The sequence below is a fragment of the Apiotrichum porosum genome (assembly GCF_003942205.1).
Source record: "Apiotrichum porosum strain DSM 27194 chromosome Unknown scaffold_15, whole genome shotgun sequence".
Lineage (NCBI taxonomy): Eukaryota > Fungi > Basidiomycota > Tremellomycetes > Trichosporonales > Trichosporonaceae > Apiotrichum > Apiotrichum porosum.
The window spans coordinates 97,312-124,296 of NW_021167122.1; the positions used below are offsets into that span (position 1 = coordinate 97,312).

Below are 26,985 nucleotides of genomic sequence, written 5' to 3' on the forward strand. Positions count from 1 at the left end.
GTGCCGTGATGCAGGAAGGGGGACACGAAGAAAGGGAGAGTGTACGAGGAAGAAGAGTCCCACAACGGCCAGTTTATATGCTGTTTGACCACGGCAGCTCTTCATGTTAGCGCTCCATTCGCATTCGCCCCAGTTCTCGCTTCCGTCTCGATCTCTCGCATAGGCCGTGCCGTCGCAATATGGCTTGTCTCTTGGTCTCATTCATCCCAGCACGTGGGACCTTTCTCGGCTCGCTCGTCCCAAGGAGCCAAGGGGCTGACAGTGGATGACTACAACAAGCGAACTGGCAGCAACATCTCAACGGGAAACGTACAGTACAAGTACAGCCCAGGTGACTGTAAATTCGATCATTTGTGTTGCGGCATCGTCGGGGTATATCCCTGTTTCAATCTCCTCTCTGTGTCGCAGACAGCTGGGTCTCTTTGAGCGTCTGCTCTGGCGTTCCCTCCCTCTTGATCTCTTGGCAAGTCGGTGACTGTGCGTTATTTTAAATAACCAGTGTGTTCTGGAAAAACACAGAAACCTGTTTCACACTTTTACACACTTAATTGACACGACCGCGGATGGGCGTGGGTACAGTAGAGATGCTAGAGATGTCTGCACAGAAGACATCAGGCACACCTGTTATCCGCGCTCCAATACCCACACTAGTACACCATAGCACGCTAGTAAAGTCGCCACATTGCTACGCAGGGTGAATGAATGTCCCCACAGACGTCATGGGTCATTGATATCTGGGCACCCTTTCACCGGCGTCCAGTTCGGCATGTTGTGGATCATGGAACGCACGCTGTGCGTGTCCTGTGATCCTGTGACCCCCTGGCCGCTGGCCGCTGGGGTGGGCTCGGGTTGTGCGACGGCACACACGGTGGGGTTGTGGACGCATTTACTAATGGCCATTAACAATTTAAAATATAATACACGGAGATGCCATTTAAATCTCCGCACCACGTGGCCCCCGCTAAAAGTTGACCTCTTCGGCGCGCCCATATACCCATTACTCACGACTGTTCTCTCCTTTGACAACCCCCACACCTCTACATCAACAATGGGCAAGGCGCAGTACAAGAAGAAGACCGCCGCCAAGCGTCACAACCCCATCCGTGTCCCCGATGCCCATCTGGGTGCCGGCCGCATCGACGGCAAGGTCGACTCGGAGAAGGAGAAGCAGATGATCCCCGTCATGGCCAAGGTGCGCCCCGTTCTCTTCTTCTTTGCTCCTTGCGCTGTACCTTGCTGACATGTCTTCTCATAGCTCCGGTCTGCCGATTACTCTGACAGGACGTGGGCGTGTGCTGCCATCTGCAACCTCATTTCAGGCGACCCCGCTACCCGCCGCCTGTTCCAGGGCAAGAACGTTGTCGGCGAGCTCATCGAGCGCCTGTCCGACAGCGTCGACGAGGTCGTTGTCGAGGCTTCGGGTGCGCTCCGCAACCTTGCCATTGACGGTGGTCACGAGATGTGCGGTGAGATGTTCAACAAGGGCATCATGTCCCACCTCACCACCCTCATGGGCAAGATTAGCGGTACCATTGACGGCGTCCTCGCCGCCAACACCAAGGACCTGTCGGACGAGGAGCTCCAGGCCCGCAAGCACCTGCTCAGCCTGACTGAGAATGTCATTTCACTCATCTGGTCGCTCGCCGACGCGTCCCACAAGACCCTTGCTGCCGTCAACGCCGCTGGCTGCGAGGGTGTGCTCGTCAAGGTCCTCCAGGGCCGCGATTCTCTCAGCGTCGGTGTCGTGCTCGCCGCTGCCCAGGCTCTGTACGCTCTTACCCAGGACAACTGGACCTTCTCCAAGGCCCTCACCAGCACTCCCGATGCTATTTCCACCCTCGTTGAGATGGCCAACAAGGACCACACCCAGGCCGAAAAGGACCTCAAGGGCAAGGGCAAGGCCAAGAAGGACGGCGACGCCGCCATGCAGGACGACGACGAGGAGATTGGCGACGGCCGTGTTCTCCTCACGCGCGTGCTTGTTGTCGGCACCATTCGCAACATTGTCCAGCCGGGCTCGTGGGCCGACAAGCAGGTCGGTATCGCCGCGCTGACCAACGACGCCATTCTTCCCCTCGTCAACTCGCTGCTTGATGTCAACCTCGGCAACGTCGTCCAGCGTGTCACCGAGCTCGTCAGCCAAGTGCCAAAGGAGACCGTTCCTCTCGCTGGCAAGAACCTCGGCACCGACCACCGTTCGCCCGCCGAGGTCAAGCTCGAGCGTGTCGAGCGCATGCTCGTGACGGTCGTTACCGCGCTCGAGGTGCTCACTGGTATTTGCGCTGGTCTTGAGGACGCCGAGGAGACTATGGACGAGGACGCCAGTGACGATGCCGAGGTCGCCGACGACCAGGACATGGAGGACGCTATGGGAGACGAGGCTCTGATCGCGCAGGGCAGGGACCCCCGCGCTGCGGCTGACCAGGCTGCTCCCTCTCCCGTGGTGAACGCCACCTCGCTCCCTCACCTCGTTGGTGCCCTCCGCTTGCCTGAGCGTCTCACCGCTCTGGCTCAGCTCACCCCGCTCTCGTTCCCGCCCACTGGCTCTGAGCCCTCGATCCACCCGCCCACCACTGCGGCTCTCTCGAGCCTGCACCTGCGCGCCCTCGAGGCCCTCAACAACATCTTTGTGACTACCCACGCCGCCCTCGCCGGTTCGCCCTCAAGCGAGCTCGTGGGCCTCGCCGCTGCCCTCCCGGCAACTGGACTGTGGGAGGCGCTTTTCGCCATTGTTTCGGCTGCTGGATCAGACGCTGCAGCTCTCACCGCCCGTGGGCAGGAGATGCGCCGTGAGGTCATGGAGGCCGCCCTCGCCGCGGCCTGGGGTGTGGTCAAGACCTCGCCCGGCACTCTCACCCCGGCTCCTGCCACCGTCCAGATGCTCATGGACGTGCTCCCCGCACTCTCGAGCGACGCGGCCCGCGCACGCACGCTCGACACGCTCGCCGGTGTCGCTTCGCGCCCTGGCGTCACTGTCGCGGACAATGCTGCGATTGGCGCGTTCCTCATGACTGCCCTCGCGTCAAACCCTTCCACCGAGATCACCGTCGCGCTCCTCAACGCCATCATCGACGTGTACGCCGACGAGACGCGCGAGTACGACGCCCCCGTGTTTGTCGCTGGCGACTACACCTCCAAGTTGGCCGCGACTGTTGCGCGCGTGCGCAACGCGACGCGCTCGGTCGACAAGAGGAAGCAGCCCGAGCTCCGCAGCCACGCCGAGGAGGCCTACGAGAACCTCACCGCGTTCATCAAGTACCGCCGCAGCCTCTAGGCGAGCGACGAGGAAAGAGCAGGAGAGAAGCTAGTGTGTCCCAGGGACACGAGGAGTCCCAGGTGTTTATTTTTGTTCTAGAGTTTTGATGATGTCTATACCATGCATGAATGATGCTAGTGATGTACCCCCCGAAGCCACAACGCTACCAGGGAACTGTGCTTTTGTTTACTTCTTCTTACCGCCCTTGCGCTTGCGGGGCTTTTCAGGCGTGGCCTCGGACTCCATCCACGAGTCGTCGATGACGACGGGGGCCACGGGCTCGGCGCTGGCCTCGACGTCGACGTTGTCGACAGCCTTGGCGGCAAGACGAGCCTGCTGCGCGACCTCGCTGGGGGCCTCGATAGTCTCGTCGCGCACCTCGACGTCGTCGTCCTCCTCGCGCCACGACCAGAGCAAGCCGAGCTCGCCGCGGAGGGCGGCGAGGAGAGCCGGGCCGAGGATACACGCCGGCGAGAGGTACAGGAGCGCGGGCTGGGCGCGGTTCTGGACCGTCACGGCGTACACGGTCGCGCACAGGCCGAGGACGTACGAGACGAGCGCGGCGATAAAGTACGGCTTGGGGAAGCGGCTGCGCGGGGTGATGTCGCTCTTGGGGTTGGCAAGGACGTGGCGGCCCATGTCGAAACGAAGGCAGAGAGCGATGAGGAGGCCCGGGACAACAACGTCACCGAGGCCCAGCATGACAAAGTTGCCGGCGCCCTTGGGTGCCAGGAGCTTGATGGGCGCGTCGATGCCCTTGGCGACGGTGACCATGACAGGGGTGTAGAAGACCTGCGCGTGAGTAACGGGGTTCTCCTGTACTCCGCTCAACTCACCCAGAAGATGTCATACACAAGCAGCAAGCTGAGGAGAAGGGCAGCAGTAGGGAATCCGTCCAGACGGAGCAGGCCAAGCGCCGAGGTACCGAGACAGAGGGCAAGGACGTTGGTGAGGACGTAAGGGCGGCCAAGGGGCACGTAGAGAGCCGGGAGGGCAACGGCCGGGACGACCGAGATGAGCGAGGCGACGCGCATGGGCAGGTGGAAGACCTCTGCAAGAGTTAGCATTGCTTCAACAACACCCCCCAACTCACGCTTGATGCCTGCAGAGATGCGGACGTGGTAGACGGTGCTCGCGACGCCGAAGAGGCGCAAGATGCCGCCGATGATGGACCCAAAGGTCGAGTGGACGGCAAAGACACCCAGGCCGGAGACTGAGGAGGGTAAGCTGATGCGTCCACCTGCTGCAGCGTGTGCTGCCGCTCGACAACACTCACAGTAAACACCGAGCACGAGGTCGATCCACTTCTTGTCGACATACTTGATCAGAGCCCAGAGACCCAGGAGCGCGGCACTGCCCAGGATGGGAAACAGGATGCTGTCCGCGAGCGTGATAGTCTCGTCCATTTCCGAGTCGAGGTCATCGTCGTCCTCGTCGTCCTCGCCGAGAAGACGCTTGCGGTCCAGACGACGCGCCGCGCGCCTCCGCGCCTTGACCGAGGCCGGGACACGGAGCGACTGGTACGACCCAAGGATGATGGGGAGCATGGCCTGCGCTCCGAGGGCGGAAAAGCCTGAGAGCGGGGAAGACATTGTGAGGGAGGGAGGGAACGTTGAAAGATAGAAGTAAGGAGCGTGAGGGGTGGTGTGTTGACGCGTTTGACACGGGGGCGCGCTGTAGCCGTTTTTAAAACGCAAGGAAGGGGAAAAACGAGGCGCCGCTGTAAAAGGGTACGTTGTCGCTGTGGTTCACACCAGTTGGCCAGTTGTCTGGAGTGAGGGGTGCAAAAGCGGGTGGTGGAAAGAGTGGAATGGAAAGAGAGATGTGACGAGCAACATGACCGAGAGCTGTCGTTTCAGGTGCTGCAGGCGGCGTTGGCCGACGTGGCATCGGCATGTGGCACCCAAAGCGAGTGAAGGGTTCGAGTGGCGATTGCTTCCTCCGCCGCCTCGGCCTTGTTCGCCACAGCAAGAGTACTGGCTAGGCAACAGCACTATAGATAGATAGATACAGGACAACTACACACATGGATGGCTACATTACGGTTGAATCAATCGGCGCGACTCGGTCCAGTATTCACTTGGACACAGGAATTGGACATTGTGGCTCGTGGACGCTGGGTTCGCCCTCGGTCGAGGCGTACACCTGCGCGTCTGCAGCCGTCGAATGGAGTGGAGGAGTGTCGGGAGGTGCCCGCCCCGGTTGCGGTAGTGGTTGGTCGACACTCGGCGACGTGGCTGCTGCCGCTGCCCGTGCCGCTGCAGTCGCTGCGGTCCAGCACTTTTGCATCTTGATCGAGGACCAGTCGGCCCGTCGCAGGCTCTCGCACAAAAACGGCGGAAACGGAAGGGCACGGCTCCTCGAGCTCGTCCTTGTGTCGCACGAGCGGGTCATACTCGCCGAGCCGCTCGCGCAGGGTCGCTTCGTCAAACATCTCGCAGAGGCGCTGCGAGTCTGGCGGCGGCGAGTCAACGGCCGGCGTGGCGCACATGTCCATGGCGATGCGGCAGAACATCATCACCTCGCTGCGACTTGCTAGGTGATGCAACTGTTCGACATCTCGCAGCGTGCGTGCGGCCATCTGGTACGCCACGGCAGAGAACCCTCTTGTCTCGGAGTACCACTCTTGAGCCGTAAGACGTGGTCGCTTGCCCCATTGATCCTGGTTCCTGTTGCGGTCAGCAAACAAGAAAACGCATTGGCGATGGACACGATACTGGACTGTGTAGAATGGGGGAGAGAGAAAGAACCACTGCGACCCAACACAGACAACGACGATTGCACCGCCGTCTACGATTGCCCCGTCTCCCCTCCTTGGCGCTCGTACTTTGGCCTTCCACTAGCCCGCCCGCCCGCCCGCCAGCAGGTTCCAAAACTCACAGCTCGTACACCTTGTCAAAAACGACGAGACGCTGCACGACAGCGTTGATGTCGTCCCAAGATTGTGTCTCCACGGCGCGCGCCCAGGTGACGCTCGCGTTGCGCGCAGCCCAGAGAATACGCGCGCTCGCTCTCTTGACGGGATCGGCGTAGTGACTGTGCCGCCGCGTATGTTCGGCGCGCGGGAAGTGAGGCGCGATGGCAGGTTTGTATGTTGCCCTCGTTGAATCGAATATGGGGTTTGAGGACAAGGACATTGGGATCGCCTGATGGGCGGATGGATTGATGCGGAATGGAATGGGTAGAGAGGGTTATTTACCCGATATGGGCAGATGGCCGATATGGCGGCAATGGGTGGTACTATTTGCCCCCCCCCCACACGGGCTGCTGACGCCAACGTCGGCGACCATAGGAGTGTCGTGCGGACTGAACGTCGTATCTATCAGATGCATTCCATGCGGACTCGTCGTCTCCGCCTGCGTGGGATCCGTTGTTGTGGCTGTCACCTTTGGATGTGCATAGGTGGGGGCCCTTTGGCCTTTGGGTGGGCAACACCTTTCGGGTGCGCCTCTTTTGTTTTTCGGGCTTCGGACGGGCATGTTACGCTGGATCACATGCTGCATGCTGGACAACGGACCTGTTTCGGACGTCCACGTTCGGGCTTGTTCCCTTGCACTTCGATGGATCGGTGGCCCGGTGGCCTGCATGTGAAAGTGGGCCATCCCAGCCGCGCGCAGTCACTTGTCAAATACATTTTACTGAAGCCAGCTCACACGTAAAGGGATCAAGGGTGGTGAGACATGAAATGCACAGCGGAACACCAAACACCACCACACCACGAGGGGCCAAAGAGTGGGGGTGGTGGTGGTGGTGGGGGTGGTGATGATGCCGAGGACACCGGAGATCACACACACTCTTTCGGATCTACTCAAGTACTACTGGCGGCGACGAAAGAGGCTCACTGGCAGCTGCTGCTGGGCCTGGGGCACTCAATTGATGGCGCTGCCTCCTGAATGCTTGGGGAATGCCATCACCGTTACAATGAAACGGAGCGACACCCGGGCCGTCAAGTTCGCGATAGGGTGTGAGGGAATGCTGACACACTGCTGCAGGAGCAAAGCAACCACAGAGGCCCGGAATGTGGCGAGAGAGAGGATCCAGTACGTGGGAGTCAACTGTCAGGACTCTGTGGGATGATACATGACGACGACGACGGACGTGACGGGGATATGGGAGAGCGCGACAAGATCGAGGGTTTGTCGTGGCTATCAATGGCATCCGTTTCTCTATTGTCGGCCGCATCAAAAGGACCTGTGGCCTGTGGGCCTGTGGGCCTGTGGGCCTGTGGGGCCTGTGATCTCGGCGTGTACCGTACCGTCGGAGCTGGTGCCAATCTCGGGTATCCAAGGGCAAGAAAACAAGGTGGTGGACAAAGAGGAATTGTGACAAAGAAGAGGGCGGTGTGCGATGAGCGGACGATCCAGCGTCCGATCCCCATCACGACCCCATACCGCAACCACGGCCACCGCCAAGCGCAGTCTTCTCTGAAGCATACAGCACGGTTTGGCCTACGTCAGCTGATCGACTGGGTCTCCTATGACAGATCTGTCTCTGTTGAACAGTTCAACAGCGGGTTTGCGGACAAAACAGCAGTGCTGCATCTCGTCGATAGGGCCACCTCAACTCGACACGTTCAGCCTCTACAACTGTGAACGCCTCCGCGGGGCCGCGACGAGCTACGAGGGGTGTACGGAACGCGGGTATACGGGTGCCACGTCTCTGTACTGGTACCTGCACAGGTGCAGGTACCAAAGGTGTGGTGCTGGGGAACAGATGGACGCCCCGTGTGAGTGGTGGCGAACATGGACGGGAAAGGCAAACAGGGTGGGGGGGGAGAGGGCTGGCGACAATGCCCCTCACATGCCCCACACGACGTCAGCTCTGGTCAGCTTGTTCGTGTTCTGGCGCAGGCTGCCTGTGGCCTGCCGGTCCGTGTAGCAGCAGTGCAGACACTTGACGCGCAGCCTCCGCGGTGGCGGGTGGCGGAGGTGGCAGTGGTAGGCACTGGCTTGGAGCTTAGGCAGGAGCTAGAGGGCGACACGGGGGCGAACAGAGATGCGGAAAAACAGCACGTTGCGCGAGGGGCATGCATGCAGCAAAATGGTTCACATGGCGAGCAAAGCGAGGTGGGAAGACACGGGAGGAGGGCAGCGATGGGTTTGCTTGTGTGTGTGTATGTGTGGGTTTTGATATGATGTTTCATCCCGACCTCATCGTTTCCGGCACCACGCAGTGCGGCCCTGGCTTCCGCGTCGTTGTGGCCACGCCGAGGACACGGAAATCCTCTGGCCTTACTCGATTGGCAACCGCCGCTTCGTCATGGCACCGGCATGTGCAGTTGATCGCTCGTTGCGACGAGGGTGACTGCAGTAGTGGCACACCACATGTGCCTTGCGTCTATCCCTAGGCAGTACAATACATTTGATGCATACACAATTAGAAGATACAGGAGTTGTTGTGCGCGTTTTGGACCATCCGCGTCGGTGTCGGCGATGGTTATGCTTCATGTGCGTGGCGGGGTCGTTTCAATGAGCGGGTACGGGTGACTGCCGCAAGCCGTCATGCCGTTCGTAACACAAGGCGGTTCAGAAGGCGGGGGGTATAGGTGTAGGAGACAGCCCTTGATGTTCAAGCAGGCCGTCGAATTGGACCGTCCGGAGCAACACCACTTGGACGCGTTGTCGGCCGAGGGCCTCCTTGAGGAGCTGCATGCGATCAATCGGGCCTTTTTCCACATCCGGGGTTTTGGCCGCGAGGATGGGCGTGTAGTCGGGGGGAGGATAACAGTCGGGAACCGGGGGAGGAAAGTCTGCATTGCATCAGCGCTGAGAATGCGCTGTCAATTACCAGACGAGAGCGGCTCGTACAACTCATCCTCTGTTTCTTTGCTTGGTCCGTCACGCGGGCCCTCTCCTTCATTTGCATTGGCTGCAACGGTCGACAACCGCGTCACACGCGCGCCAAAGTCGGCACCCATGAGTACAGCATCCGATACATGGTCACCAGGCTGATCACCGTCGCTCTCAAGGATCTCGTATTCTGGCGCTACCTCCTGCTGGGAGATGTGGTTGGCAACGCGAGCCTTTAACCTGGCCCCAAGCATCTGTCCATCTGGACGGAAGCGGAGGGACGACGGGAGAACAATGTGGTTGGAGACAATAGGCGGGCAGGTAACCGGCTGGGAGACGATGTACTCGATGGCCGCCACGGGCAGGCTCCACCAATAGCCGAAGCCGTCGTCATTCGCAAAGTCGTGTGGGAAGATCGTGCAGCCGTCTGAGGTGTTCGCGGCGTTGTCGAGCAGGTCCTCAACATGAATTGGAATACCGGGCGGGAGGGTGGCCTCGTCCAAGAACCAGTCTGACACATCGATCGCGACCAAGGTGCCGGAGAGAGCGAGGAGACGGAGGAACTTTGCGTTGAACATGTCGATTGCGATCTGGGTGCCGAACGCCTGATGCGAGCTGACGAGTTGAACGATGCTTTGCGCCAATCCCCGCGAAACAAGTGAACCGTCCCACTCTGCTGAGGAGCACTTCCTCTCACCGACTAGGCCGCAGATCGCCAGTTGGCCATGCCTGGCGGCAATAACATCATCTGGTTTTCGTATACCGTCCCTAATGGTTTTGACAGAGACGACGGATCCGGATGGAACTGAGTGTCAGAATGGTTAGTCTGCTGTACAGAAACTCACCTGTAGAGATGTCACCGGCGTCACGTCGCAGCTGGCGGATCTCGGCTTGCATTGGCGTGTCGCGATATCTCGACCGCCCTTGAGCGTGCAATGGGCCCAGGTCGCGATTGGTGGCAATGATAACGTGGGCGTCAAGGAGGGCGGGGCCAAGTTCGCTTGGCAGCTTTGGTGAAAAACAGGTGCCAAGCACTGCATTCATGTTGCCGTTATAGGTTGTCTCCTCACCAGGGACATCGGCGAGGGTACTCAAGGCCAATCGGCGTGCATTGCGTACAGCTTGTGTGATGGATGGGTCAAACGTCCATACAACGTCGCGGAAGAGCGAGGATGGGTCGGGCATTGCGGTTGTTGGTATGCTGCATCCTGCCCTCTCCCAGAGCGTTGTCACTCGTTCTTGTTGCGTGGATGCTGGATGTTGATGTGGCTGATCGCTGATAAAGATCGCAGAGATACACAGTGATTGAGGAGGATAGCCACGTGACATCTTACGTAAAGTGGACCTTGTACTGCCAGCCGCTGGTGCCCCACGCTTTATGGCGACGCGGAAAAACCCAATGTGTTTGTGGCCTGTGCGCGAGAGGAGTACGAGGAGTGATGCTTCGCTCGTGCTGTGGGTGGATATATGCCCGGGAGGGGACCTGTGCCCGTGAGAGAAGCAGCAGCACAGTAAGGAGCAGCGTGCAATGGCTCGGCTGCCCCAACACAACGGGCGCGCGCCACGAAACGCCGCTGTACCGCTGTCCCTCTCCCGCAGCAGGGCACTAGTCCGATGGCGACGACGACCATGACGGACGGCGCGGACGGACGGACGGACGATGGGACACAACAACGTCGTTTGGCCCGAAAACCCACATCTCGGCGGCGCCACAAGCTGACGCCATGACCACCCCGCGCGCCGCCAGCGCCACGGCCCGGAGAGTGGGGGGGGAGAGCGTGCGCACAGGGAGCGGACGGGCACTCTCCGCTGTGCATATGCTCTCTCTAGCCCTCTCGCTGTGCCTCTGTGTGCATGCACCTCTCTCTCGCTCTCTCTCTGCACATATGTCTGTGCGTTTTGCGTTGGACCCGGGGGTGTGTGTGCGAGAAAAGGATCAAAGGAATCCATCAAAAGCGCCGTCGTCACAACGACCCACACACCACCCCCTCTCCATATCTCTCCATCGTCTGACATTTTCCAAAGCCTCCTTGTTTTCCGTCGCCCATCTTTCGTGCCCCCTCCCCCTCCCCCTCCCTCTCTACGATCAGATCCACGGCGGCCATCGCGCCGTCGGGTGCGCAACCAACAGCGAGCACACACGATCCACACACAATACAAAAGAACACCGGGACCCCCGCACAGCGCGTCTCACAGTCCATCACCCCCCTTTCACAAGTTCGACACCCCGACTCCTTTCGTCATCACGCCTGCCCCTTTTCCATTCATCATACATATACCGTTACTTTACGGCCCTCTTTGCCAGCAAGGTCCATTACACTGAACACTCACATTCGTTGCTTGCCATGAGCTGGCTCTCGTCCCTCTGCTTCTGGCCGCTGGCGGTGAGTCCTGAAGGGGTATATTTCCGCCAACAACAACCTGGTTGCCACTGCTGACCACCCCAACTCTATACCAGCCTGAGCGTCAACCCCTCCTCCTCGATGTCTCCCCTTCGTCCCAGTTCCCTCCCCCACACACCGTGTTGACCGCACCCGTCCCGCGCACTCGCCCGTTCAACCACCTCGCATCTCTCCTTGGCCGGCTGCCAGCACCGGAAGACGCCGAGCTCCGCCACTCGCACAGCTCAAACCACTCGACCGCCTCGTCCCGTCCACTGAGCATTGTCGAGTATGCCGACCGCCGGTGGGAGGAGCGCCGCGAAGAGCGTCAAGGTCGTGCCCGTCGTCGAGAGGCCGAGTCCCGGCGACAGCGTGCACTCTCCAGTGCATATGGCAGGTGAGTAGACTTGCATCAACGGAGGCTCCTCAGGGCGGAAGGATCAGTGGCACTCTGCCGCGTGTGCGCCAGTGGTCGTGTCAACTTGACGCAACCCACACCGCAGTCCCCTTTTGGGTTCTTTGATGAATCTTGCTGACTCGCCATCAGCCGCATGTGCAAGGTAGATGGACACCGTACCTCCCAGCCAACCACCCCAACGTTTGTCGACGGCCGCGAGGCCCCGCCACGCCCGCCCAGCGCGACCAGCACCCACTCGCGTGCCACCCAGGGGTCCATGGGCAACCGTCAAAGTCACGTCCGCCACCGCTCCCTCGACGTCTTGCCTCTCCAGACCTCGATCACCGACATTGTCGTCCCCGACTCCCCCACGAGCTTTGCCCAGTCGCCGTCCACCACCCCTCATGCTCTCCCCTCTCCTCCGCCGGCATTCTCCACCCGCCGCACCGTCTCCACTCCCGTTGTCCCCTCTCCACCGACATCCCCTACGACCCCACCCCAGGGGTGGTTGTCACTCCAGCTGAGACCGTGTGCTGGGCCGAAGATGACTCGGGTGTCAGCACACCTGCATCCCCAGCGGACCTGCAGGTGGACCTCCCGGTGCTCAGCAGGTCGCCGCCGATCTCCCCGGGCTCAACCACCTCCGCTCCGACTCGTCCCTCACCACCCTCAACACACTCGCCTCGCCGTGTGCCGTCAGGGCAAGCCTCCCCCTCGAGGAAAAATACCGTGCTTCCCGCGCTGCTCGTGGCAGCATGAGTTCGGTCAGCGATGCTCGCTCCCCCTCGCCCCACCCGCGCGACCTCGTGGACCGTATGTCCGAGGCCGATGGATACCCCTTCCCGCACCCAAACGAGTACGACGAGGGTGAGACCCTGTACGACGCGGACGACAGCGGAGTGGTCCACAAGACCATTGGACTGGCGGGTCTCAAGCCCATCTGCGGCACAGGCAGCACGCGTCGTCGCAAGCACAACAAGCGCGTCCGCTTCCCGCCCGGCACGGCTACGACTGGCCGCCGTTCCCGTGCGGACAGCAAGGCCAGCATGACGTTTGGCGACTATGAAAAGGTCGCCGACGAAAAGGCCTAGAGACATGGGCCCCTGTGAAAGAAGAAGAACCTAGGCGTAGGTTGTGTCAGAAGAAATCCACCAAAAAATACCTCCCCACCCCCTTAGACCCTCCTCCCACCCACCATCCCAGCACACCCCCCCTCACACCACCACCACCACCACCGCTCCATCTGGGCCCACTTTGTTTTATCTATCCATCATCGACTGTACGTTGGGTGGCCGCCGGGACATCTATCCGCGAGGCCGCGGCAGCGCCGCAGCAAAATATCTGCCGGTCGCGCCGTCATTGTCTTTTTTTCTGTCTTTTCCGTATCATTTCCAGGCTTTTTTATGTAGAGAACGCTGGACGACCTCACGAATTTGTAGTGTCATGCATCAGGTGTAGACTATACGACCTTTTGTCGGACGCTTGCTTGCATGGAGGCTACTCTAGTGGAGCTTGCTTGGCTGCACTGACGAGAGGCGCAGGGTCCTGCATCAGTTTGCTGCTTCCATGCTCCCCATGCTCCACTGCCACTCCACTGGCCGGCATGACCACTGCTAAACGTATAATACTGTCTGGGAGGCTTTGTTTCAAACCTGTACCTGCCTGCTCCACTCGCACCGTCAGGTCAAGGGTCACAGAGTACAGAGTGCAGAGTATGGGCGTGGGTGCGTGCGTGTGAAAGGCCGTTGCAGGATCACAGGTGGGGGGCCAAGCCATAGAATCGTACGTTTTGCGTGTCTGGTCATTTCATCCTGATGCGCGCAAATTTGGTCCTCGAGTCCTTGTGTCCTGGTGCGTTTGGCGTTTTGTCTACGGCAACGGCAACGCCCAAAAGGCCCAGGTCCCGGCGGCCTCGTGTACACGATCTTAGCGTTCTGGCGCTCGAGCACTCGCAAGGCAGGCACAGCGAGAGAAAGAAAGAAAGAGAAAAAAAAAGCCTTGCCCTCTCCGAAAGAGGGTGTTCGTTGCGAGTGATGGTGACCCCCAAACGACATTTCGATGCCACATTCGGAACACACAGAACAGGAAGAAACACATCATATGATACATGCTCATGGTCCACGGCCCGTCCACATGCTCCCTTAGTCCACACCTTCTGTGCACACGCAATGGGCCTGGGATCTATGGCGAGTGCCTCCGCACCGGCACCGAGCGGAGCGGACGGCGCATCGTCCGCCTGTCCGCTCCAGCTCGAGCTCGAGAGAGACACCACCACCCATCATCCCCACCGCCCCACCGCCTACAGCCGCGGACAACACACCAACGCCACTGCTGGCAGACTGCCCGCCAGCACCGACACTAGCAGAGTTCGACCGAGCAGACTATCTGTGCGCCACGGCACTCGCCCGTACGCCAGACGCGCCAGAATGGGGGAACAAAGCGCAGCTTAATGCGCGAGAGGCTTGAAAGTCGGCCCCGCACGCCACTGGCGGTCTCCCCACATACACACCATCCCGGCCGCCACCCACCCCCTCTTCGCCTCAGTCGGACGCTTTTCTCTCATCGACGGCGGCGGGGTGGCGCGCTCTCGTCGTCGTGGTCGTCGTGGTCGTCGTCGTCGTCGTCGATGCTGTCAGGAACCAAGGTCTCCCGACCACTCCTGCGGCGCGACTGCGTGTGAGCTGAGACACACGGAATAAAAGAAACTTACGGGCCCGGCCTGGCTTTGAGATTGTGACTGCGATTGCGATTGCGACTGGGCTTGAGACTGCGTGAATCGATCGACCTCCTCTTCTTCCAGTGAAGCACCATTTCCATCCTCTTCATCGTCATCGTCGTCGCGGCCATTGCCGTTCGCGCGGCTGGGACGCTTGCGCTTGCGTTGGGCGTTCGTCCAGGTGTCCTCGTTGCGCCCAATCGCGCCCTCGCCGATAGCGCGTGGCTGGATCTCGTTCAAGTCGGCCTGGCATTGGCGACACTTGGGACGGGGGGAGCCTTTGATCTTGTCGTAGCAGTGCGTGTGGTAGTGAGCGTCGCAGTCGCCTGCGTCGCATGCAACACCCTGGGACGTCAGACAGAGCAACGGACAGATGCCAGCCAAGCGGTACTCACCGACAACATCAGCCTCTCACACTGCTTGCACTTTTGCACATAGTCCTCGTACGTCTCCTTGAGGTAGTGGTCAAGCTCGAGCATTGCGCGAGGAGCCAACGAGTATCGACCGCGCCTAGAGGTCAACGTCTGTTGCTACGCATGCCTAAAGCTTACTTCGACTTTGCGAGCCACTGGCGCGACACGAGCGCCGAAAGGAGGTGCTCGGCATCGGACCGCTTCATCGTGCTCTCGAGCTCGGCAGTCTGGTGGAGGGCCTCGGCGGTCGAGACCGAGTTGGCCGGGTAGGACGTGATAATTGCCTCGACGACGGTACGGTAGAATGTAATCTCGAGAGGGGTGAGGTCGGTCGCATGTTGGGCAATGTCACCGGCCTCGGTGTTGCACAGGACAACCCAGATGTGTTTGCCCTCTTGCCCACGCCTCACGTACATGCTCACTTCCTCGAGCAAGACCGAGATCTCGTCGAGAAAGTCTTTCAGGCCACTGCGGTTACGCTGGTGTGCAGGAACAAAGTCGGGGTGGGTATCTGCAGAGGGTGAACGGCAGGGAAGGCGGTCATGTGCAGGGGCACAGAACGGAGGAAGGTGCGGTTTGGCCGGTTTGGTTGGCGAGGAGAGGGCAATGGGGGTGACGAGTAAGATGCGCATATCAAGAAACAGAGGATACAGCAGTGTCAGTGCTGGACTTTGCTTCACCGTCGTGCAGAGTACTCACGGAGCACGGCGCTGACGGCGCGGCGGTACATTTCAATGGCGACATCTTCGGTCATTGCACGACGACTGAGGAGGGACTGGATGTAGATGCGATGCAAGTCGGTGGCGCGGAGCGCTGGATGACCGTTAGCGGCCATGGTGCACGGTTCCGCCGTAGGGTTGTTTTGTGGTGATGATGGAGGAGATGGTGACAAGAGCAGGACAACGAAGCAGCCGCAACAACAACAATGTGTGGGCCGTGGGAGAACGCGTTGGACGCGTCCAGTCACCCGGTGTGTTTAGGTAATGACATTAGGAATATGGCTTCTAATGCTCTACCAGGCACATAATAACCTCCACTTCCTATTCAACTATCACGTGACCTCCGAGAAGTTGTGACGGAAGTCAGATGGCTCTCTCTGTTGAGATTTCTCGCAACTGGAACGACCTGAACATCCATAACAACCACAGCCATGGGCGAGACAGTCACAAAACGCCTGCATATTGGCGGAATCACGCCCTCGATTACGGCAGACCACCTGCGTGACCGCTTTCGCAGCTTTGGCACCGTCCAGGAGGTTGAGGAGATGGGTATCGATGCCCTCGGTGAGTCCTCCAGTGTCACCTCCAACTGGCACTGTCACTCATGAGACAATCGAGCTAACCCTGCCAGGTCAGCATCGGCCGTTTGCTTTCCTTACCATTGAGACCACTCCGGCTCAGCTGAGGAAGTGTGAGCTTGCGGTTCGTAGCTCAAAACTAACAGACAGGCTTGAACATCATGTCCGGCGCCATGTGGCGCGGTGCCCAGCTCCGTTTGGCAGAGGCCAAGCCTCGTTACGATGCAAAGTGAGTGCATCGTGGACACTATTCAGGAGGGATATGGCACCTACGCACTCGTGGCATAGCCCAAGAGACATCCGGGCATGACTGACATGACAGGCTTGTTGCCGACCGCAACGCTCCGGCCGGCGACGCCGCCCGCCGCACAAGCAGGCGTCTCCGCCGCGCCGTCGTTCTTAACGGCGGCTGCAAGGAGGCTCAGGACATGAGCCTCGTTACCACCAAGAACTTTACCCACCGCACAGTAAGCTACCGTAGCCTATGTCTTCTGTTCAGCTCTGACGTCCACGAGTTCTGGGTCAACGACAACGGCCACCTGATCCGTCCCATGTCCATGCGCCCGACCCACCCCATCCCCGCACCTCTCGATGCCGTCCGCAACTCTTCAGCTCGTCCTCCTGTCCGTGCACACCGCCGCGTGATCGACCCACGCCGATGGGCGCGTGAACACCTCATTCTGAACGGCGAGGTGACACCCGCAAGCGAGGTTCCCGAGTGGGAGTTTGAGGATGCCGACGAGGCCGAGGATGCCGACGAGGAAGGCCGCGTGCTTCTTGGATGGTGGCGCAGGGGCGACGAGGAGACTGCCGTGTGGGCCCGTAGGCCCCGCGTCGGCGACGAGGAGGACGCGTACGAGTTTGAGTTTGGCAGTGAGGCTGGCCAGTCTGATTCTTCGGACCTCTTCCCAGCTCGCGAGGGATCGCCTCTGTTCCCCACTCGCGCCGACTCTCCTCTGTTCCCTGCCCGTGCCGACTCGCCACTGTTCCCCGTTCGTGAGGGTACCGAGGCCGAGGACAGCTCTCCTCTGTTCCCCGTCCGCAAGGAGCTGCCGGAGGAGAGCGCCAGTGACTCTGATGTGGCCGCCAGCGCCGAATCACCTCTCTTCCCTGTCCGCAAGGAGCTGGAGGAGGAGAGCGATGATGCCGACGCCTCAGTTCCGTCCAAGTCGCCCAGCCCATCGCCCGTCTCCACCGCACCAGTCGCTGCCGCTGCCTCTCTCAAGCGTGCGCGCGCCGCCGAGGACAGCGACAGCGACGACACTGCTCCTGTTGTCCCCGCCGTTCCCGAGAAGATCCGTGCCATCGGTGCCGCAGAGCGCTCGGGTGCGCTGAACGTCATCTCGTCACTCCTGGACGTCAAGGCCGACAAGGCTCCCGCCCCCGTCGTCAAGCACTCGTGGACCGGCTACGCCGAGTCGGACTCTGACGACGACCTCGACTACTCGGCCCTCAAGCCCCAGACTGCCGCCGATGACGACGACTTTGAGGTTGTTGTTGCGCGGGCTTCTGCTCCTAGCCCCGAGGTGGCCCCCGCGTACGCGAGGTCTAGGTCAAGCGTGCAGCAGACCATGGATTTCGACAAGTTTCCCACCGCAAAGCATGTTGGCGTCAACCTCCCGGACATGGACTCTGACTCGGACTCGGACGACGGCGACGACTCGTTCATGAGGGGCCGTCCGCAGGTCGGTGGTGGTCCTATCCCCGACGAGTCAGAGGACTCGGGATCGGACTCGGACTCGGACTCGGACTCGGACTCGTCCAGCTCATCCGGATCTTCTAGCTCGGGCTCATCAGACTCTTCGGACAGTGAAGAGGAGAGCAAGAAGGAGAACGACAAGGCCAAGAACGACAAGAAGGAAGAGTCCAGCGATGACTCGAGCGACGACTCGTCCAGTGGCTCGGGATCAGATTCAGACTCTGACTCGTCGGACTCTGACTCGGACTCTTCAGACTCAGACTCTTCAGACTCGGGCTCTGAGGAATCCGACGACGAGGACATCAAGCAGTCTGGCCCCGCAGCTGCTGTCCCTGGCAAGCTGAAGGCCATGTTCGCCCCCGCAGCTGCCAAGACATCCTCGTTCTCGCTCATGGGCACACTGGCTCCGGACCTTGAGATTGACGAAACCATCGACGTTCCCCTGCCGACTTCCAAGAACGCCCCCGAACTCGAGGTGCTCGCCGCTGTCCAGCGCAGCACGTTCGACCCCGACACCAACATCCCCCTCTTCTTCCCCCTGCCCGTCCGCCCTGTGAAGCGCGGCGAGGCGCGCAGTCTTCTCGCTCCCGAGCCAGAGCCCGAGGCCGACGGTGAGGGCGAGGGTCACGATGAGGGTTACGGCGGCGACCAGCAAGGCGGCCATGATGCGTACGGCGCTGCCAGCAACCCCTACGAGAACGCCAACTCGTACGACGTGGGCAGTGCCGGCCCTTCGCGCTGGGGTGGCGCGGCCGCTCCAGGCCGTTGGGGCCAGGACACGCGTACTGCCCAGCCTGTTGCTGCCGCACCGGTGGCGACCAAGAAGCGTGCTGGATTCTACGAGGCCGAAACCGACGAGGACATGAAGAAGCGCTGGGAGGCTCGTCGTCTGGAGCTTACCCAGGGCTGGAAGAGGAAGCACCGCGAGGCCGTTAAGCACAGGAGGAGGAGGGGTGGACAGGATGCCGAATGAGTACGGTAGCAGAGGTTTGAGTTTCTGGCATTGACAGGCATGTATGCATTCATTCTGCACATAGACACTGTCTACGGATACGGCGCTGTACTGTTACAGTGCATTGATTGAGCCTTTGGCACGGTGACAGATCACAGAGCTGCACAGACGTTTCGGGCATTGACACGCATTTATGCAATCATTCTGCACATACAGCAGAAACTGTCTACGAATACTGCACCTGACGGTAGCAGCTCGCAGATATACACAGAGGTTTCGGGCATGGACAGGGACGTTGACAGGCATTTATGCATTTATTCTGCACATGGACAATACTACACATTGAAACTTTTGGAGGGCTACTGAGACGATCCACTGATCCGTTTCTTCACTCGATGCTTTAAACTGCTTTTCCGCTTAGAGACCGCGCCACTCCATGTTCTCCTTGACCTCGAAGTCGCCGCTGGCGACCATGGTCTGCGCGTCGACACCGACCTTGACGGCCCAAGTACCAATCTCGGTGGTCCAGGTGTCGTAGCCCTCGTCCCAGTGGGAGATGGCGTCTGCGATGGGGTCAGCTAAAGAAACAAACAGTGGTGGGATGCGGGAGGGGAGGGGATTATGGCAGACGGGCTAAGCTCGAGGCCGAAAGTGTCGCTCGCCCGAAGGACGGGTGGATAGTCCACTTGTCACAAGCATGACAAGCGTCCACCTCCACGGCCACATCGGACAACACACACTCTCGATTGCAACAGCCCGAATGATGTGGCGGAACGCCGTCGGCGCTTTTGCCACCCTAGCGCCTCTCCAACCCTTGTGGGAGTGGCATTCCCCAGCAGTGGCTCTCATGTTCACATGATCGAGCGACAAAAGAACTGGTGCACCCGAAAGGCGAGCATCGAGGCCGAGACAAAAGCGCAGCTGCGCCACACCCCACTCGTTGATCGGCAGCGCTAGTCTGGGGACTGGTGCAAGCGAACAGGAGGAATGCGGACGCCCAGCACCCGCCGACGTCCGCACATCCTGTGGCTCCTGCAGATCGCGCACTTGCGACTCCCGCGTCCCCAACAACACGTCCACAGAATCCGAAAAGAGTACTCACACTTGTCAAGGTCGACCTCGACACGCTGGGTCTGGCCAGGCTGGAGGTTGTAGACCTTCTTGAACGCCTGGAGGGCGACCTCGGGGTGCTTGAGGCCCGTGGCGGTCTCGGGAGGGGGAGCAGTGTAGAAGTGGACACTGTGGTCGGCGGTGACGCTGCCAGTGTTGGTGACGTTGATCGAAGCCTTGAGGCTCCAGTCGGCGGCGGTGGAGCCCTGGGGGGCCTCGACCTTGAGGTCGTCGTACTTGAAGCTCGTGTACGAGAGACCGTGGCCGAAGGGGAAGAGAGGCTCGATGCCGCGAGCGTTGTGGTGCTTGTAGCCGACCCAAATGCCCTCCTCGTAGTGGACACGAGTGCGGGCCGACTTGAAGTTCTGCGACGCGGCAATGTCACGCTCGCTCTTGGGGAAGGAGACGGGGAGACGACCGGCGGGAACCTGGCGGCCGTAGATGACGTCGGCGATGGCGTTACCGGCCTCGTTACCGCCGTACCAGGCCTGCACGATACCGGCGACCTTGTTGACCCAGGGCATCGAGACGGCAGAGCCGCACTGGAGGACAACAACAGTGTTGGGGTTGGCCTCGGCGACGGCGGTGATGAGGTCATCGCAGCGGAGGGGGAGTGACAAGGTGGAGCGGTCGTAGCCCTCAGTCTCCCAGTCGGGGTTGAGACCGGCTACGAGAACGACACGGTCGGCCGACTTGGCGGCGGCAACGGCGTCAAGAATAGCCTGGTCCTCGTCGTATGCCTCAGCGGCACCGATGCGGATACCCGTGATGGTGAAAGGACCAGCCTGGGTGGTGCGGTCCGAGGGACGACGGGTGTCGTGGACGACACGAATGGCGTAAGTCTGTGCAAATGTCAGTGAAACGAAGGTGCCACAGTGGGTTTGTACTACTTACGTTGCCCTTCTTAACCTGGACGACCTTCTTGACCTCGACGGTGCCGTTTCCGAAGAACTGGGTGCCCATGGTCTGGTTCTTCGAGTTGTCGATAACAACCTCGTTGTCGATGTAGAGCCAGCTCTGGCCAGTGCCGGTGATGCCAAACTCGTAACCGCCGTTGATGGGCGCGGTGAAGGTGGCAAGCAGCTCGGTAACATAGTCGCCGCCGAGGTCGGGGTGGTGGAAGTCGGCGAGGAAGATCTGCGAGCGGTCTCCCCAGTCCTTAACGGTGGGGGCCTCGGCGACCTTGCCAGTCTCAGCGTCAACCGCGTAGAAGTTGATGTCGTAACCGGCCTTGCCGTCGAGAGTGGTAAAGTGCTCGTCAAGGACGGGGAGGAACTTGGCGGTCTCACAGCCGAGCTTGTAGCTGAGCTCGACACCCTCGGGGGCGTTGTTGACAAGACCCTCCCATGGGTTAACCGACCAAGCAGCGCGGAGCTCGGCACTGCCACCACCGGTGATGACCCTGGCCTTGGCGTTGGGTCCAATAACGCAGACCTTGCCCTGCTTGACGGGAAGGACCTCGTTGTCGTTCTTGAGGAGAACAATACCCTCGCTGGCAAGGCGGCGAAGGAGAGCAGCGTCGTTGTCGCGGTCCTCGGTACGGGTGCGCTCCGAGTGGTCGCCATAGACCTCCTCGGGGCTCAGGCGCGCCCACTTCTGAACCCAGGTCAGAACCTTGGTGGCACGCTCGTCGATGGTGCGAGGGTCAATCTTGTGGGCGGAGATGAGGCGGCTGACGTAGCGCTGGTTGCGCCAGGTGTCCGCACCACCGGGCATCTCAAGGTCGAGGCCAGCGTTGATGCCCAAGTCGGTGCTGTAAGTACCGTACCAGTCGGACATGACAAGGCCGTCAAAGGCCCACTCCTTGCGGAGGAGGTCGCCGAGCAGCCACTTGTTCTCAGAGCAGTGGGTTCCGTTGAGCTTGTTGTAGCTAGTCATGTAGGCACCGGGCTTGGCGAGGCGCTGGGCGATCTGGAAGGGACGGAGGTAGACCTCACGGAGGGGGCGGGGAGCGACAATCGAGTCGGAGCCGTTACGCTCGTGCTCCTGGTCGTTGGCAACAAAGTGCTTGATAGTGGCCGACACGCCGTTCTCCTGCAGACCGTTGATGTACGCAGCAGCGGTGAGACCAGAGAGAGTGGGGTCCTCGCTGAAGCTCTCAAAGGCACGGCCACCGAGAGGCGAGCGCTGGATGTTGACAGTGGGAGCGAGCAGGCAGGAGGCGCCGCGGGCCTTGGCCTCGGCGGCAAGGAGGCGGCCGGCCTCGGCGGTGAGATCGGCATCGAAGGCGGCACCCACGCAGGTCGCGTTGGGAAGGGCCGACGCGGCGACTAAACGGCGTCAGTTGTTGTTATTCCATCGAGAGCATTCCCATAATCGTCACTCACTCATCTTGTAGAAGCTGCCACCACGAGCACCATTGGGGCCGTCGGTGACCTTGAGGCTCGGGATGTTGAGGCGGGGGATCTCGACAGTCCTGAAATGTGCGTCAGCTGAGATCTTGTGGACGTGTTTTTCGGGCCTCCTTCATGACCGTTGGGTTGTGTGGAAAGACCGATCTGGGTCATGGAGGCGCTTGTCTCTGGATCTCTGGGACATGTCGTTCCCAATATCCCGATATACCATTGCCAGTCCGGCCAGTCCACTCCAGCTGGCCAGCGTCTGCCGATGGGTGCCAAGCTGGCCAAGCTGGGCTTTCGGCAAATCCCTGGATCATTGGCACGGCATGCGCGGAGCACAGTCCGGGGATCCGGGGAGTGGCGGCCAAGCGGCAAGCGGCGGCCAAATGAAAAGACCACAACCACGGCAGTGCGCAGTACAGCAGTACAGCAGCCCCACATGGGTATGCGAGAAGACGAGAGAAAGGGGTGCACGAGAGACGGGAAAGCAGTACTCACTCCCACCAGTTCTTGCCAGCCAGCAGGCTGACCTTCTCGTCGATGGTGAGCTGCTTGACAAGCTCGGGAATCGAGGCGTCGAGGAAGGAGAGGTCCATGTTGCTAGGGAGGGGTGCGCTGACCTTGCGGTTCAGGTAGCTGGTGCTTGCACGGGTGCTGTTGTTCTTGAGGTCGGAGGTGGAGTTGGCAGAAGAGGCGGCCTGGACAGTCATCTTGGGCTTTTCTATGCCTCTTGGCTGGGGTAGCACAGATGTGTGGACAAGGATGGAGATGAGGAGGGGGCACGTCGGGGAGCACGTCACGTATATGTATGCCCACGGCCCACAGGTTCGGGGGGGAGGGACATTGGGGGCATTCGTGTTCATGGTCCCGGAACGGTGCGCGGGGTGTTCCTCGGCAATGAGCAACCGCCCTGGTTGTTACGAGGATTATCCGATGCTGCGCGCAACCTATTCCCCCGAAGTATTGCCGCACTTGCACCTCGTACAGCCTGCATGGCGGTTGTGCTGTGGCCCTTGGTTGACCCGTTTCCCTTCTCCCCTGTACTGTACGCACGCTATACATCTGCATCCACTGCGCTGCAGGGCCGTTGCATAGTCCTGGTTCCCGGTACGCGGGGAGGCAGTTCTACCGCCCACCGCAAAGTGGAGCCGGAACTGCCGGAACTCCTGGAGCTCCTCATCAAGACACCGAAATTGAGCGGTGGGGAAATGCACCGACGGACCACCCTGTGGCCTGTGGGCTGCGCTGACTGAACCAGCTTTATAAGTAACGTGCCGTCCAACCGGACTTCGGTGCCCGTACGGGCCCCATCTGCGGAGAAACTGGAAGAAGCCAGGTGCTTGAACGCGCAATAACATCGGAGTAGTGAGTGAGACATCCAGGACGGCTGAGCCTTTACCTATCAAGGGCCAAGCGGGCACTGCACACTCCATGCTGCTCGGCGAGAAAACCCCGAACTGCACTGTCGACTTCCTTGCCATTGGCGCCGGTTGGATCCCGATAGGGACACACCGCCAAAGGCGCTTAATCGATCTGGTTGTGCCGGCAGTGCAGCAGATATCCAGGCTTGCACCATCTCTAACACTTGTATACATGCCAAGAAGCTTCATATCTCATTTGCAGCGTTTCTATGACATCTCAAGTCTCAATGGCATTTTACAGTTTCAACGAGCCTGGTTATATCAGTCGGTAGATAGTTTGACTCTTATCACTTAAGACATCAAAATGTCATGGGTTCGAGCCCCATACTAGGCTTTGTTTTTGGCTTCTGTGCACTTGTATCCACAGAATGCGACTGTGCTTGCCGTCTTTTTGGATTGTGGGGAGTGTCTGAGCATAAGAGGATGATGAATGGCCGCACAGTGTCGGTATACAGCAGATAAGATATCGGTGTTGAGCCGGTGGATACTCAGTGCGTGAGAGACCCACAACTTTGTATCCCTCCATGTGCACGCTGACCTTCAATGCAACTCCTTTTTGCGAACCATGCAGTACTGATACATGCCACTACAAGCAAGACGTGTCGAAGAGCTGGCGCTATGGCTCATAACACGGTGATTAAGATTGTGCAGCGTTTTCCGTCCCGCCCCGCCGTGCCGAGGCGGGTGGATTTAGCGGGGTTGTGGCTGTGACTCCCACTGTTTGGGCAACGAAGCTGTGTGAGGATGGGGTAGGGATAGGAGAGTGTAGGTTGGAAGGGGGGATGGAGGCGGAAAGATGGATGAGAAAACGCAAAGCAAGACCATTGAGAATTAACGGGAATAGCTTGAGCGGTGGTGCGCGGTAATTGTGCTGTTGTCGTGGTGTGGATATCGTGGTGGTTTTTGTTATAAGCTGTTGTTGTGGTTTGCGTCTAACGAAGCGAAGCGCCTCCTGCTCTACCGAATGGAGAGTGGAGAATGAAGAAAAGCAGAAACGTCGTGTGGGTGTCGTGGCTGTTTGCGGGGAAGCAAAGCGAGCATGAGTGAAAAGCAAGCAATGACAGTCAAAGCAGTGACTAATCTTTACTCGGGGTCCTTCCAGTCGTTCCACTTTGCCGAGCTCGACTGGGACGAGGGACCGTCCTCGCGGGCAGTGCTACTGCTCGACTCGTCGTCGGCCTGCTTGAGGAACTCGTCAACCTCCTCCATGCCATCGCTGGGCGCAACCTCGGTGTGCTCATAGGGCGGCGGCGGGTTGGGCGTCCGCGACGAGTCGCGAGGGCGGCGCAGAGGAAGCTGGGAGGCCTCGGACGCTGTACGCCTACGGCCGTGATGAGGCTGGAACGCTGCCGGCGCAAAGAACAGCCAGCCGCGCTGCCGCCGTCCAGTGGTTGGCAGCAGGGTCGCGGGAGCCGCAAGCAGAATGTTGCCAGCCCGGCGCAGGGCGCCAGGCCAGTCTGGACCTTGCTGTTCATATGTAGGCGAGAGGGGACCACCCGAGCCAAGTGACAGAGTGGGCGACGAGCGGCCGCTCTCGGGGATAGAGCCCAGCACAGGAAGAAGCTGGTACTGCTGGTCGCGACCGTTGAAGATGGAGCGCAGGCCGCCTGGCGAGGTGGCCTTGGACCAGAGGAGACGCAGACAGCCAAAGAGCAGGACGACGCCGCCGACGATCATGAGGTTCTTGCCCCAACGGCCCAACCAGGTGATGAAGCCTGCGTCGTCGGCATGCCAGGACGACCCATACAGGTGCGAGAAGAACGAGTGGGGAACAGCCTCGTAAGGGGCATTCTTGCCGTACAGCGAGGTGGGCAGGACGCGGAGCTCGTGCGCGTCGTGCTTGTGTGAGTACACGGCACGCTGGGCCGAGAGGAACATGGGTCCAGTGGAGAACATGACCGTGGCGTAGGGCATAACGTAGTTGTGGTTGAACTTTTTCAGATTGTCAATCGTCTGCTTGAAGAAGGCGCTGCCGGTAGTCGAAACGAGCAGGTCGTTGGAGACGCCGACAGGGGCGGTAATAGGGAGCAGAACATCCCATTCCCCGGTGAGTAGAGGGTCGATCCGGCGACGACAGCCAATGTCGAGGTCCATGTAGACACCACCAAAGTGGTGCAGGAGGAAGTAACGGATCGAGTCGGCACGCTGGATGGGGTAAGGGTAGCCATCAAACATTTCGAGCTCGTCGGGGTAGTGCTTGGCCATGAACTCGCGGGACATGTCGTCGGTCCAGAGCTTGAACGTGTAGTCGGGCATGCCCTCACGACATTGACGCCACGCCACACGCCACTTTTCGGGGAGCACATTGCTCTTCCAAGTCTGGTGAATGATTCTCGGCATCCTCTCGCCTTCCCTGTAGAGATTGTCAGCGACGAGGTTCAGGCCAGTTCACGGTAAAAGAGAAGGCCAAGAGGTTCTGTGCCCATCGCACTGATAACACATATGGTCGCACATGGTTCCAGACCAGACGGCAGTGGCCACCGAGCTGGGTCTGTGCTCTGGTGGCGCCGGTGTGCCGCCGACCGGCCCTCGTTCGCCTGTTCTTCGCTGGGATGGATTGCACTCACTGGAGAGACACGTTGTAGAGGTTTTCCCATGAATCAGTGTCGGCGACGGTGCCGTCCCAGTCGGCACGCATCCAGTAACCACCAGTACCCTTGCCGTCGATACCCCAGACGGTGGAGTCGTCGGCAGGGACGCCGTCGACGGAAGCGGCCAGGTCAGTGTCACTGGCCACGGCATCGTCGCCCCAAGGGGTGTCAAGGTTGCTGGCAGTCTCGGTGGGAGGACGGGTGGTTGGGGCGGCAGTCTCCTCCACAGCGTCATCGCCGTCCCACTCCTGGCGCTCTTCGACTTGCTCCACGGACTCGTCGATAGCCTCGCGAAGCTTGGGGATCACATGTGCCGGATCCCATGGAACTTCGGCCTCGGTGAGCATGACTGAGCTGGGGACGCCAAAGTAGAGCTTGACGGTGGATAGCACAATGACGGTGCCCAAGAGTACGAGGCCTAGGAGGACCACAAAGATGAGGACCGCCCGGCGAGCGCGCGATGCGGGTTTTGTGTGGCTCGTGCGGAGGCCGCGGGATGCAAACGACATTGTGTGTGTACGGGGGCGGCGCTTGCTGTTTTTAGAGGAGTCGACAAGTTTGTCGAGGAGCCCAGCGGCCGTGCTTGGCGGCAGAGACGACGACGACGAGCCCAAAGGAATGGCA

At 60.1% G+C, this 26,985-nt stretch overlaps 9 protein-coding genes and 1 non-coding gene across 10 annotated transcripts; 4 read left to right on the top strand and 6 right to left on the bottom strand.

The window, feature by feature from the left end:
* Positions 1-1,048: 1,048 nt before the first annotated feature.
* EHS24_003101 (uncharacterized protein) lies at positions 1,049-3,274 on the top strand (the record flags this gene model as incomplete). The annotated part of the gene is made up of 2 exons (XM_028618804.1): positions 1,049-1,192; positions 1,256-3,274. 2 exons carry the CDS (start codon positions 1,049-1,051, stop codon positions 3,272-3,274), a joined length of 2,163 nt encoding a protein of 720 aa, XP_028472692.1.
* A 168-nt stretch (positions 3,275-3,442) lies between these two features.
* EHS24_003102 (uncharacterized protein) lies at positions 3,443-4,848 on the bottom strand (the record flags this gene model as incomplete). Its single annotated transcript, XM_028618805.1, has 4 exons — positions 3,443-4,048; positions 4,093-4,307; positions 4,350-4,469; positions 4,533-4,848. The coding sequence occupies 4 exons, from the start codon at positions 4,846-4,848 to the stop codon at positions 3,443-3,445; spliced, it is 1,257 nt and encodes a 418-aa protein (XP_028472693.1).
* Positions 4,849-5,306: 458 nt separating this feature from the next.
* On the bottom strand, positions 5,307-6,393 carry EHS24_003103 (uncharacterized protein; the record flags this gene model as incomplete). The annotated part of the gene is made up of 2 exons (XM_028618806.1): positions 5,307-5,925; positions 6,137-6,393. The coding sequence occupies 2 exons, from the start codon at positions 6,391-6,393 to the stop codon at positions 5,307-5,309; spliced, it is 876 nt and encodes a 291-aa protein (XP_028472694.1).
* Positions 6,394-8,781: 2,388 nt separating this feature from the next.
* Positions 8,782-10,230, bottom strand: EHS24_003104 (uncharacterized protein; the record flags this gene model as incomplete). The annotated part of the gene is made up of 3 exons (XM_028618807.1): positions 8,782-9,005; positions 9,044-9,850; positions 9,891-10,230. The coding sequence occupies 3 exons, from the start codon at positions 10,228-10,230 to the stop codon at positions 8,782-8,784; spliced, it is 1,371 nt and encodes a 456-aa protein (XP_028472695.1).
* A 1,160-nt stretch (positions 10,231-11,390) lies between these two features.
* Positions 11,391-12,914, top strand: EHS24_003105 (uncharacterized protein; the record flags this gene model as incomplete). The annotated part of the gene is made up of 4 exons (XM_028618808.1): positions 11,391-11,429; positions 11,504-11,823; positions 11,974-12,327; positions 12,401-12,914. The coding sequence occupies 4 exons, from the start codon at positions 11,391-11,393 to the stop codon at positions 12,912-12,914; spliced, it is 1,227 nt and encodes a 408-aa protein (XP_028472696.1).
* A 1,468-nt stretch (positions 12,915-14,382) lies between these two features.
* Positions 14,383-15,787, bottom strand: EHS24_003106 (uncharacterized protein; the record flags this gene model as incomplete). The annotated part of the gene is made up of 5 exons (XM_028618809.1): positions 14,383-14,493; positions 14,534-14,884; positions 14,935-15,049; positions 15,091-15,463; positions 15,652-15,787. The coding sequence occupies 5 exons, from the start codon at positions 15,785-15,787 to the stop codon at positions 14,383-14,385; spliced, it is 1,086 nt and encodes a 361-aa protein (XP_028472697.1).
* Positions 15,788-16,102: 315 nt separating this feature from the next.
* On the top strand, positions 16,103-18,921 carry EHS24_003107 (uncharacterized protein; the record flags this gene model as incomplete). Its single annotated transcript, XM_028618810.1, has 5 exons — positions 16,103-16,235; positions 16,303-16,362; positions 16,400-16,478; positions 16,572-16,716; positions 16,765-18,921. 5 exons carry the CDS (start codon positions 16,103-16,105, stop codon positions 18,919-18,921), a joined length of 2,574 nt encoding a protein of 857 aa, XP_028472698.1.
* Positions 18,922-19,317: 396 nt separating this feature from the next.
* On the bottom strand, positions 19,318-23,059 carry EHS24_003108 (uncharacterized protein; the record flags this gene model as incomplete). Its single annotated transcript, XM_028618811.1, has 5 exons — positions 19,318-19,463; positions 20,003-20,852; positions 20,905-22,280; positions 22,338-22,426; positions 22,848-23,059. The coding sequence occupies 5 exons, from the start codon at positions 23,057-23,059 to the stop codon at positions 19,318-19,320; spliced, it is 2,673 nt and encodes an 890-aa protein (XP_028472699.1).
* Positions 23,060-24,020: 961 nt separating this feature from the next.
* Positions 24,021-24,104, top strand: EHS24_003109. Its single transcript has one exon. It is a non-coding gene; the product is annotated as a tRNA-Lys (tRNA).
* A 749-nt stretch (positions 24,105-24,853) lies between these two features.
* Positions 24,854-26,870, bottom strand: EHS24_003110 (uncharacterized protein; the record flags this gene model as incomplete). The annotated part of the gene is made up of 2 exons (XM_028618812.1): positions 24,854-26,123; positions 26,338-26,870. The coding sequence occupies 2 exons, from the start codon at positions 26,868-26,870 to the stop codon at positions 24,854-24,856; spliced, it is 1,803 nt and encodes a 600-aa protein (XP_028472700.1).
* Positions 26,871-26,985: the final 115 nt, after the last annotated feature.